At 45.8% G+C, this 12,961-nt stretch overlaps 1 protein-coding gene across 7 annotated transcripts in view; it reads right to left on the reverse strand.

Moving 5' to 3' along the window:
* NRXN3 (neurexin 3) overlaps positions 1 to 12,961 on the reverse strand; it is a 1,505,977-nt gene that overhangs the window by 1,286,920 nt on the left and 206,096 nt on the right. For all 7 annotated transcript variants that reach the window (XM_039537764.1, XM_039537767.1, XM_039537763.1 and 4 more), the window contains 2 exons: positions 11,612 to 11,629; positions 845 to 874 (listed from right to left, as the gene is read on the reverse strand). In XM_039537764.1, coding sequence (XP_039393698.1) covers positions 845 to 874; positions 11,612 to 11,629 — 48 coding nt within the window. The remainder of the gene's footprint in view (positions 1 to 844; positions 875 to 11,611; positions 11,630 to 12,961) is intronic.

A 12,961-nucleotide genomic window follows, 5' to 3' on the forward strand; every position in this document is an offset into this window, starting at 1 on the left:
TTGAGCTTCCTACATGCCAATGAGAGGTTGACACTAAAACACTGACACAGTCCAAAGCTCTAAAGAACCACCTCCTCCACTCTCTCTCTCTCTAGTCCCCATATCGTAGCCCAGTGCCCAGGATGGGACCAGTAAACCCATTTTGCCACAACCAATAGACAAGTAACAAAATGTGTAACAAACTCCAGGATGAACTATTTAAAAGTGGACTCTGATTTAGGCCTAAATCTTATTAGTAGCCCTCACTGGGGTTAGCCCAATTCATTTTCCAGTGCATTTTGTTCCTTGCATATTTGAATATTTTAAGCTGCAGATGTAGAATGTACAGACCATTATATGTAATTTTCTCCAGGGTGCATAATGAGCTAGAATCATGCCATGATGGCTATTAGCATGTTTTTGCAAGAATTTTGCTCTGGAGAAAAAAAAAAAAGCAACACCGAGGGCTGCATTTACCAAGCAGGGCTGAGAGTTATTACAGCAAGCATCAAAAGTAAGGAAGGCGAAGAGAAAAGGATTGTGATGGTGCATGGAAGGGAGGCACATTTCTCCTTTTCTCCCTTTAAATTTATTTTCATTTGTTTCTATCCCATTACAAGCACCATGGTTTACTACAGTCCCCCAAGAATTTCTGCCCAGGGCACTGGTAATGCCGCCCAGGTTGGCAAACAGCCATGGGTGATGGGAACACAAAGGGGGTAAAATGCAAGTGGTTGATTGACAAATCCATCCTCTGCCATGGACCAGGTTGCCTTCTGCAAGCCAAGCCCAGTCCAGAAAGAAGCATAGATCATCATCACCAGTAACCATTGACTGGCAAGGAAGGGAAAGACAAAGGACTTACCTTGTTCACTCATCATCAGATGTGAGAGGCCTTTGAGAAAGAGAGAGAGGAAGTGAGAAAGAAAGAACACAAGAAAAGCAGAAAGACAAATAAACATACACACACATGTTGAGCGATAGATACAGATCAATCACTTATGCAGTCCAATACCTCCTGGTATTGGAGATCACATACTTGAGATGAACTAAGTATGAGCATCACACTGTGCACACTCATCCATTCCATAGCTTCCCATGTCAGGCAGGAAAGCTTGTGTCACAACTAGAGAAAGTCCGTTGCCAGTTGCAGAACTGTCCCTGGGACTAGTGATTCAAAAGATACCACATACAACTGTGGTTAACTGGACTGGAAGAACCTTGCCCTGTGGTGAAGCTCACCTGTTAATCTACAAGGGGTCACTCACAAACCTTGAAGATCGAAACCAAGGACAACCTCTACAGCTGGACATTAAGAGTCATTGTTGTGGTGGTCAGCAGAAGCAAGCCCAATATACTACCATGCTGGCTGTTGATTAACCATTTGTACTAACTGCATGTACACACACAGTTGGACCCATTCATGTACGTGGCAGCTTCAGCACATAATTTTAAAGAGTTAATAATCACCTGTCAAACAATTAATGAAAGCCCAGCAGACCATCTTTAGAAACAGATCTCACAGGCGCTAGAAAAAGGAATCTCTCAGCCTATTTTCAGTACCAATCCTTTCCTATTCCTTTCCCTTAACTACTGGAGATTTGTCTCCAAGTGGCAATGTGGAGACTGCCTTGAAGTTATTCTCTACACTTCTCAGGGATAAACCAGCAAGAGGTACAGCCACACTTCAGTGCTGGAGTTTCAGCTGCCAGACACATTTGGGGAGAAAGGGGTGAGATGACCACATTCATTTAGCCTCCTCTCCTCCTGTGAGCAGCACTTGGGCCCTCTTCCAAGAGCTCTATTCTGGTTTTCATCCAACATTACTGCCAAACCCAATTAAAATCCACTTTGGGCCCAATTTTCAAACATGTGTGGTGCACAACTGCACACATAACTTGTCTACACAAATTCAAACTGCACCTGCAAATCTGGTAACTAGTGTATGCACATAGCTAGTTAAGTATCACAGGGGTAGTAGTGTGTTAGTGGTGTTAAAAAAAAAGCAAGAATCCTGTGGGCACTTATAGACTAACAGAGTTTTTGCAGCATGAGCTTGCTTGAATGATACCTTCTTCTTTGATAGCTAGTTAGAAGTCTAGGTGGCCATTTACATTTACAGTTAGCCAGTTTTGCACCACACACCACCCTGCACTAACACATCTAAAACTGCAGCCTAATTCCAGCTCCAACAAGCTTATCTCAAACCATCACTGATCCCTCCCCACTTGCTTTCTTGACCAATTCATCTCTTACCTTGACTCCTTCTCCCCATCTCTTACCCTACCCTGCACTGAGGATGCATGCACGCACACACTGTTTTAGCTCCCTTCATTATGGAAGTCAAACAACGCTGCTAATGGTTCACTATTTCAGAGGGACCAAGATGTTGGATGAATCTATTAGAATGAAAGATTTTTCAACAAGCAACATGTTAAGTTTGTATTTATTTATAATTTTAATTATATTTTATATTTTTTCCCTTGCCGTGGTGCAGGAATCTAAAATCCAGATCATCCAGAGAAAATGTTCACCCAAAGAGAACTCCAAGCCAGATAAGGGGATTAATAACTGTAAAGTTTAAAGAATGCAAATATCTGAATGTTCTTGGGAGATTACTGTGGATTTAGAAAAATAATCAGAAACACAATATAGGTTTAGCAAACAATTGTTTAATTTTTTTTTTACTATAAATATACATAGCAGATTTGTTTTGATGGAACATATTTCTGATTTTTAAATTAAAAGACAATTGACTTATATAATTTTATGCAGTTAAGGAGGTAGTGCTGGGTTTGTGGATACATGTATGGCCACTGGCACCATTACTTTGGAAGGGCAAATCTCTTGTCAGCTCAGATAAATGCCCAAAAAATTGTCCAACCCAGGAGATCAAGATCCTTAGGCATTATGATTTGAAGAGGCCTTGAAGCAATGGTGAATCAGTGAACAACAGGTGGCATGGCACTCAGCTAATGGCTATCTACCACAGGACCCAGGGTTGAGACAGGACCTGGGCTTCAACCCCTCAATTCATGTCAGAGAAGGGAGAGGATGGCAGCAGCTGGGAGTCATTTGGTTTGCTGATCGATGCACCCGACATGCAGAGCACAAATTGTTGGCCATCTGGGGGTGCGGGAGAAAGTCTGTTGGGGAGTTCCTTCCAAACTTTTGGTGGAGGTATTGCCCTATTTGGAATTATCATAAGAAAGGTTCCCTAGGAAGATTTCCAGCCCTTCCTGATTCTGCTCACATCCAAAATACAAGATCAGCCTCTCACATAATATTTTTGTCCTGATATTCCAGTCCCAGCTGGGCACAGGAAGCCCAGTGAGCAATGTGAAAAGTAACATGCCAATAAAGAATTGCTACTATTTTTGAACCAGAAGGGAAAAGGTTTGGTTTGAAGCTGTATGGGAAAGGTTATTTTATCCCAACTGATTTGCCCATCTGAAATCCTTGCATAGACCCTTATGTTACAAATAGAAGGCCAAAACTTTCCCAACCCAAACATGAGATCAAATATTAATAATGAATAACTGATTCGCTCATCTGAAAAACTGAATCCCATGTCATCAGAGTTGGGAGAGTACAAAGTGAGTGAGATATCTCAATCTGTCTCCAACCTACCAACAACCCCCAGAACCTTCAACCTGCAGAGCTCTAATTTGTGACACCAACCTTTTTACATGTGCAGTAGAGACTACAAATTAGTGACACTAACAACAACAGAGGTGGAAACTTGAAATGATGTTGAGGTCCTTTCAGATTTAACATTTTTGGTACCTCCGTTTCAAGATGCTGCATTTGTTACATCAATTTATAAGACGCAAAGAGCAAGGTCCCCCCAGGGTCATGTGGGACAGAGCTAAACTGTGGTCTAAAATGGACAGGCATACCTCCAGAAAGTTCATATAAGCCTGAATGTCAGGCCAGGTTTTACCACAGCTCTAGCTACGTATCTATTTAGAAAGCAACCATCCTTGTGGTATGTAGACACCAAACTCAAAAGCCAGAGAATCCTTCAGGAGACAAAGACTGAGTTATGGAGGCAAATGAAACCATCAGGCCATGCTCCTGCAAGCCCTCCATGCATACAACGACCATTGCTGTCAATGGGAGTTCCATGCCTGGAAAGCCCTAAAGGAAATTCTGAGGTTTTACTGGCTTCCACCCAAATTGCGGTCAAACTTGCACTATTTCAGCCAAGTTTCACTTTCGGTCTCCGGTTTGTTCAACCAGAAATTCAGTTCAAACCCTGAAGGCTGCAAATCCAGGCAAGATAAAACTGGAAAAAGGTTTGCACAAACCCATACGAACCACAGTGGCCAAGCTTTCACAGATCTAGTCATTATTATGATGAAATATTTGCTGAGCATTGACAATGTCTCAGCACTAGGTTAGCGCTTGTTAATATCTCCTCGGCTGACTGAACTTATATGAGATCCAAACTGAGACTGGCATAAAATGGAAAATGTATTTCAGAGACTTGCTCAGGATTACTTTTGAATGGAGAATGAGCTACAAAAAACTGTAACTTCCTCAAGCTTGGATCCAAGAATTTCCATACCAGTTGAGACCAGGAATCCAGTATCTTGCCTCCCACAATCAGGGGTGGCTCTAGCAATTGCGCTGCCCCAAGCAGGGCGGCACGCCGCGGGAGGCGCTCTGGCGGTCGCCAGTCCTGCGGCTCCGGTGGACCTCCTGCAGACATGCCTGTGGAGGGTCCGCTGGTCCCACGGCTCCTGTGGAGCATCCGCAGGCATGCCTGCGGGAGGTCCACCCGAGCCGCGGGACCAGCGGACCCTCCACAGGCATGCCTGCGGCACGTCCACTGGAACCGCCGGACCACCGGACCCTCCGCAGGCACACCTGCAGGAGGTCCACCGGAGCCGCCTGCCACCCTCCCGGCGACATGCCGCCCCAAGCGCGCACTTGGCGCGCTGGGGTCTAGAGCCGGCCCTGCCCACAATGGCTGGTAGCAAATGGTACAGAGAAAGGTGCAAGAAATCAGGTAATGGAGAGTTATGGAATAACCTGCCCATAGAGGAAGCTTATTCCTAAATGCTTCTTAGGAAAGCTCACGAAACCTTTCTGTACTGATGATGTAAAGCAATGAGTTAAGCTTTTGAAGCACACAGTGAGTTCAAACTTTTTGAGGGTCACCTTATATAGGGAGCCTGAAGTTGACACTAACCCACCTGCTTGGAGCAGCATTTGATATTGCGACAACATCACTATGGTCTAGGACAGATGAGTCTAAACTTAGCTGCTTTTATCTTAGTCATGATCAGTGCCTGTTTTTACTATTGGTTCCTGTTTGGGCAGGGGATGGGGGTTTAAACCAGTTACAGAGTCAGTTATGGTTTAAAAGGTTATTTTTATCTCCCTAGATCTCAAAGTAACATTTTTATGAATTAAAGTGGGTTTTTTTAAATGAGTGCATTGTTCCGCTTTCCATATCAAAGTCAAGAAATTAAGTGGTGCTAATTGCGCAAAGTGCCAAGGGCCGACACTGGATTCTTATGAAGCCATAAGGACATTTTTTAAAGTAGCTTCACAGTGCAATTACATAAAAGAGCAATGTAATTAAACAATGGCCCTTGTGTTTGAAGACTTATTAGGGGCACTTTGCAAGGGGGTTATACGGGAAATCTTGGCACTATAGATTTTTTTTTAAAATTACACTTGAGTTCTTAACACTCAAGACAGGGGGAATTAAAGCCACTAAACATAAAGAGGTGGGGGAAGGGTACAAAACCCAGAGTAAAGTGACAACTGATTGATGCAGCAAAAGAAGATGGAGTCCTTTTGTTCTAGTTAATTATAGCTTGTCCTGTTTTACTGGGCCAGTGCTGTGGGGCCGGGTGAGGGGAGGGGGAAGTTGATTCCTTTATTTTGGCTGGAACAAAGAGACTGTTAACAGGGATCTGGGGGAATTGATGCATTAAGGCCAGGGGCCTCAATTTTTACCTTTTAATGCCAGTGGCAGACTGATAGCCCCAGAGTCAGTCAGAAGCACTATATATATATATGAAGAGAAATACTGCATAGGCAGCAACAAGGCAAGTGTCCCCAACATCAGGTCTGCCAAGGTCCATCAAGCCCCCCGGCTCCCCAGGAGCAAGATAGGACTTCACTTTCTATGGCCCATTCTGCCAACAAGGGGGCAATGGTAATGTGTGCATGAGGCAGGGGTGTTATGTTTTCGGAAGCCCCTCTGCTCCAGGATGTTTCAGTAGCTGTTACTGAGCTCTATGTAGAACTCACGTAAACCAGGGACCCTAATAAAAGAGTTGCAGCTCCTGCAGGAAAAGTGTGCTCCAGTGAGCGAGGGTTCCATTTCCCTACCTTTCCTTTCCCAAACACCTTACACACCCTTCTCAGGGGACCAAAACCCTGCCTCATCCTCCCACCCCAGTTCCCTCTGCAGCCCTTTCCTTTTAGGGAGAAGCAGCAACAAGTTTCCCTACCTTCTGAACTAGACTGTCCCCCATGCCCCCCCACCCCTTGTGATTTGAGAACTCTTCAGACCTAAACAGCAAGACAGTCCACACAGGACTTTGGAGCTTCCCCAAAAGAAAAGATGCCTGGTAAGCACACTCATCCCAGACCCAACACACTAAGCAAGGCAGAGGGATGGGATGGTGATGGGGGAGAAACCCTCTCCCTCAGCCCCTGCCTCCCATCTGGAAGGAGATGTGGTGAAGTGTAAAATATTCCTCTCAGGCCTGGCTCTCTGCTGGACAGGCCAGCCCTGCACAGATGATGAGCTGAGCTCTTGGCCTCTGGCACACATGGTGCCCATTTTTCATAGCCAGGCAGAGCTACAGCCCAGGCTGGGGAACAGCCATTCTTGTTGGATTCATCAGTGGTATGCCTAGCAGCTAAGAGACTCCTTACAGGCCCCAGCAGTAGGGCCAGCCAGGAGCTGAACATGGTTATTGTAGCCTGAGGCCCACTTCCAATCCAATTACACACAACAGCTGTGCGATTCCTCTCCTCTGTCCCAGGGCTGGGACTAGACTTTGTGGCTGTCAGGGGCAGCAAGTTGAGAGGCAGAGTCAAGCTGAGTTGCACCTTGAAAGGATGCCATCCTGAGGGAGAAGGCAAGGGAGTAGGAGACAAAGAAAGGGGGCAGTGGAGGTAGCACTCACGTTATAAACCAGTGTCTCCTTTTTGGCAGAATTAGTTGTTCCTCATTTAATCGATATTGGAGACAGCACGTTCCTGGCAGAACCATTCAGATAAGAGGCTTATGCCTATGCAAGTGTATGTGAGAGCATGAGAATAAGTGTGCAAAAGGGACTGCATACATAGTGAATGGGCGTGCAAGTGGGAGCAGCTGAGAATGAATGAAGCCCTGGGGACAGATGAAAATAAGAAAAGGAGGTAAAGGAATGAAGGCTGGAAAAGGAAGAAGATCAAATGGCCTGGACTTTTCTGCCTCAAAAAGCCAGTAACATGGCTGTCCCGTCGGGGCCTCTGTGCCCTTACAACAGAGTTGGTTACCCCTGCATGCAGGCAAGGCCACAGTCTTTCTCAGGACCCAGAGTAACTAGGGTATCTCCACAAGGTCACACTTATTTCTTTAAATACAAATTCTAATAGCAGCCGGAGCCATAAGAAATGATCCCCTTCAGCAGGTCTGTCACCATGTGCAGTAATCAGGCCCATATCACCATCCTGGGGAGGCCCAAGCAGGTCTCCCATCCCAGAGGTGGGGACGGAAGGTGAAGCAAGTGGGTGCAGTGCTAACATAGGGCACGTCTTCACTACCACGCTACATCGGTGCAGATGCACTGATGCAACTGCGCCAACGTAGCGCATCTGGTGAAGATGCGTTATGTCGACGGGAGAGTGCTTTCCTGTCAATGTAATTACTCCACCTCAATGAGAGGCGGAAGCTATGTTGGCAGGAGATGCTTTCCCGCCAACATACCACGGTGCAGACACCACTTTAAGTCTATGTAGGTTACGTCACTTGGGGGGGGTGCTTTTTCACACCCCATAGCAATGTAAATCACATCAACTTATGCAGTAGTGTAGACAAGCCCTTAGACATGAGTCTCTCATAGGTATCAGAGCTAATCACCCTAATATCAGAGCACCACACCACTACCCCTTTAAATGCCCCCTCTCCCCATAAGCAGCAAGATAGAGGCACCTCACAAGTTCCTCTGATCTACTGGTCTATTCTCAACAAATTACTGTTCACCCCAGGCCTCTGGACCAATGGGAAAGAGCAGGAGGAGCAGGGGAAGTAATGATCACCACAGGGAAAGAGAAAGAAGAGAGCTTTACTCTCACACGGCAACTGTGTATCCTCATCCCACTTTTATTGGGTCTCAATGGCATGAACTGATACTTAACAATGATAAAAATATCAGTGCACAGAGCTCTGGACACTTTATGAAGGTGAGCCAGGATCTGTAATTCCGAATTTACAGACAGGAAATCTGAAGCACCAAGAGGGGAAATGACTTGCCCTCAAGGCCACATAGCTAGTCAAGTGACCCAGCTGAGCACAGACCCCAAGAGCCCTGTCTCCCAGTGTCCCACTGTAACCTCTGGACATCACTGCTTTCTGTGTGATGCTTGTGTGAATGGACAACGCCCCCATTTACAGGGTAGATTGACACCTGACGAACTCATTTCATTTGTGAAATGAGCCAAGCAGGATCTGAAGCTCATTCTCAAGGGGAGAGGGGCATGCCAGCTGCTAGCCATAGTTCCCAGGGGACCCCTCTTAACAGCAAAGAGACCTCACAAGCTGAGAGCTCATGCTAAAAGTAAAGTGACTATTTGCTTTGAATAAGATCCATTTCCCTGCACCTGGCAGGGGCTTGGCCTAAGAAAAGCCTTTGTAACATGTGCTTTGCTGAAGCCAGCACCAGGCTGTTCACAGGAGCTTGTTTTCCTGGGGAATTAGTTCTAGCCAGTCTATTCAACAAGTAAAATTAATCAATTAATCAATGGGCCCTTTACAGCCCTTCTGCTGCCTGTGGGTAAATAGTTACATTAGCTCATAAAATTCCCAATTTGTCTTGCAAACGGTGAACAGTTAAAACGGTTGCTTGGCAGGGGCCCTGGGCTCCATTCTCTGGCTTACGATTGGCTAGCTCACAAGGTAGTGAACAAGCCCCAGGCATGGACAGAGAAAATGCAGATCTGCAACCTCCCTTACTGTAGGTAAGGAAACCTGGCTGTGTTCTACATACAAAGCCCAGTCCTGTGCAGCAACACAAGTGCAAGCTGCAGGGAGAAGACCGGACAGGACAGGATGGGGCAGTGTAGGACCTTCTTGGAATAGACCTGTATCACAGTTCAAAAAATAAGGTACAGGCAAGCATCGAATTGAGAACATGTGAAAATGAGTGTGGCAGCACATGAAAAAGTGTCTGAACGTAACAAGAAGAATGTGAGAAAGCGTGCAAGAAATCCTGAGCCTAAATGCATGGGAGGGGAGGGAGAGCTCAGTGGTTTGATCATTGGCCTGATAAATCCAGCGTTCTGAGTTCAATGCTTGCAGGGGCCATTTAGGGATCTGGGGCAAAAATCTGTCTGGGGATTGGTCCTGCTTTGAGCAGGGGGTTGTACTAGATACCTCCTGAAGTCCCTTCCAACCCTGAGATTCTATGAGTGTGGGGACATAAACACGATGTGCAAACATTTGTGAGAACATCTGAGAATGGGGGGGCAGGGCAGTGCAGCCCATTCACACACTAGCTGGAGAGCTATAAGGTTAACAAAACTCTGGCCTGTGGATTTCAGTACGTCTGTTCTCCCCCTCCAGGCCACCCAGCGCAATGATAGCACCATTTTCATCCCTGCCCTGTTTACCCCTGGCTGGGCCCACCCCATCTGGCTGTTCATATACCCTCTGCAGCCTATTCAAGCCACATGGGTTTTTGTTGGGTTTTTTTTTTTTAATGTACAAGACAGCTGCCATGTATGGCACAAAATATCATCCATTCCACTGGGCTGAGAAGGGACCAAGCTACGGTGAGCCATTGTCAGCCTGACTCCACTTTCCACCCCAGCCATGGGGACAGAGGCAGCGCCAGTGCACAGTGGAGGGGACTGTTACCCCACAACCCTTCCACATCATCTCTGGACACACCTCTAGCCACTGGCACTGCCTTCCCTCTCCATGCAACAGAGACAAGTATCTGACCTGCTGAGAGGGAAAAGCTCCTTGACTCCCCAGACTGGGGCTGATAAAGCCTGTGGTCCTTGTTTGCAGGAGTCTTGCTGGTGGAGTCTCTCTTTCTGCAGAATCTCAAGGGGCCATTTTTTGCCATCTGGCCTCTTTCTTCCCTATTATCTGCACTTTGGGTATGCGGTGACACCCCCTCCTTGGATACTCACGCACAGAATACAAAGTAACTATAATGAGTAAGGGGCCCCAACTAGAGGGTCTGAGAAGGGCTGGGGGAGTGAGATTTATCCAGACCACTTGTCCACACAGAGATGAAACTAACAGAGCTGAAAAATCTGATTGTTCAATGGTAGAAAAGCAACAAATGGAATGCAGAAGTATTTTCAGGTTCAATTCTGGTGCCACTAGAACGCCAACAGACCCCGGTCATTGGCAGGTGGGATCAAACCTATGACCTCTGGGGCATGAGCCTCTACTGCATGAGCTAAAAGCCATATGGCTGTTCAGCAGACTCATTAATCTCTCTCTCTCTAAGTGGTCTCAGTGCAACTAGATGGGCAGAACACCATGCCCAGGAGGTGTGTGGGTTACATCATGAGTTGGCAAGTTATGCATATGGTTTAGAAGGGAAGGATCGACCCACTTAGCAGTCACCCACAGTCTGCTCCCATTCAAGCCCAAGGCCAAACTCCCACTGAGCCCTCATTCTGAGACTAAATCAGGATAGGGGATTCATACCCCCTCAGTGATGAGAGAGTGGTCTGGGGATTAGCTGCTGGAGTTCTCTATGAAAGAACATATCTGTGGTGGTAGATCCTGAAAATAAACTCTCCAGTTTGATTGCATTTTCTCCCTCTCTCATATCTGATTTATTCACATGCTATAGAAAGGAAACTGTCAAGGCCCCAAATGAAGAGTTTACAAACCCCAGTGTGACAGGGAATATTTTAACCACTTTTTACTAAGCAAAAAATACCCCCAAACCCCACTCTGTATCTGTGTTGGTGGAGACCCAAACACGACAGCTTTTGGCTCTGGAGCCAGAAAATGGAACAGACTATAACTGGAAAGTGAAACTGACTAAGCAAGTTTCAGCATCCCAAGCTTGAATGACCATTCAAAAAATTGAACTATAAAGTGATGAAATATATGTTTCAGCTTTTCAAATGCAATAATCTGTCTCAGATTATTAGCAACATGGAGAACAATTTTTTACAAAACCTGATTTTTATCTTGACAGCATCCCTATAACTGGTCTATTTTGTTTTGTGCCGAAAGAGAAATTTTGCAAGGGAACCTCTGGATATAGAACCTCTATACAAAGACCTTGTAATCCAACCCCCACAGTGCCCAGCACAACATTCGCTCTGAACACTCATAGCCAGTGTGGTGAGATTTCTACCCACTCTCACTCCCTACCCCACCCACCTCCCAAGAATAATCTTCCAGCTCAGTGAACATAACACTCACCTGGAATATGATTGACATCTGTCGAGATGTTTTCAGGGGAAGCAGAAGGGAGATGTGGAAAGAGAAAGAGAGAGAAGAGAGAAAAGCATTAGAGAGAGACACACACACAGCAGCTCAGTATTCTTGCATGGAAATCAATTTCATGCAAAACCAGAAGTAATTAGGTTTGTTGGACGGCCACCCGTCTGCAGCCAAACGCCCACCCATGCAAGGGAAAAGGGGTTGTCTCCCCCTCTGCTGTGCATGTAAAAATGAATCTTCCATCATATCTGTCTGGAGAAAGTGCGCTTCTGGAATCAGACAGACCCAAGTCAGGCCTATTCCTGCAAGAATATCAGTTAGAATATTCTATGGCACTTCATGCACAAATGCAAACAAACAAAAAACTCACTGGCCCACAGCAGGTTTTGTACTTCACATAAATTCAAGCAAGTTTTCAGAAAGGGAAAAGGAAACTGCTCCCCCTTTAAGAGGGGTCATTCGAATTTATGACCTGTTGCAGGGCTCTGAACACAGTCCCAAAGAGAAAGCCTCTCCTTTCAATTCCTCCTGCCCACCATTCCAGGTGACCATCCTTCATTGCAGACAGTGGGGTTTGTGCGTCAGAGGTTTGCACATGTTGTCTCTTCCCAAGACTCTGGATTCAAATCAAGAGCTGTTCAATATGTTTTCCCCTCGTGTGACACAAGATCCCTTTTCCAATCAATCAAATGAATCCTGGAATAAATAAGTTCATTAAAAAGGAGAGAAGCAGGAACTTGTAAGCGGCCATATCAATCATGGGTTAGGTACAACTTAGGAGTTATGGTGTCAGTTTCTATGCATAGTCCATCAACGCCAATGAATGAAGCAAAATAAATTCCTGCTTCTCTTCCCACCATCACCAATTTAGTCTCGTTCCATGCACTTATACTTGTCACAGCCCCTGTGGGGTGAGCCTCTGAGATCTCACAAGCTATGCAGGATCTAGCTAGGTCAGTATTTGAACATGAGTGGAATCCTCCAAGGAAAAACTCACAGTGCAGCAGGAAGCAGTGCTTCTGATTCAAAAGGTGGCACTCTTCCCTCTAAGTATCTAACCAATGCCCAAGTGTGGTGATGGAGGTGCTGTGCTGCTGGAGGTATCATCTTTTAGATAAGATATATTAACCACCTGGGGTCACTAAAGTTCCCATGGTACTTTTCCCACAAGACTAGGAATGTACTATGCTGGGTGACTTGGCCCAATACCAGCTTTGAATAATATATTCTTCCTTTCTGGATCCCCTGTCCAGTTTCAGTTTGATATTAGATTCTCTACTCTCTGTCCTAAACTGTTGTGATATTGTAGAATACTATGACACGTCGCCA

This window comes from Mauremys reevesii, linkage group 4, assembly GCF_016161935.1.
Source record: "Mauremys reevesii isolate NIE-2019 linkage group 4, ASM1616193v1, whole genome shotgun sequence".
Lineage (NCBI taxonomy): Eukaryota > Metazoa > Chordata > Testudines > Geoemydidae > Mauremys > Mauremys reevesii.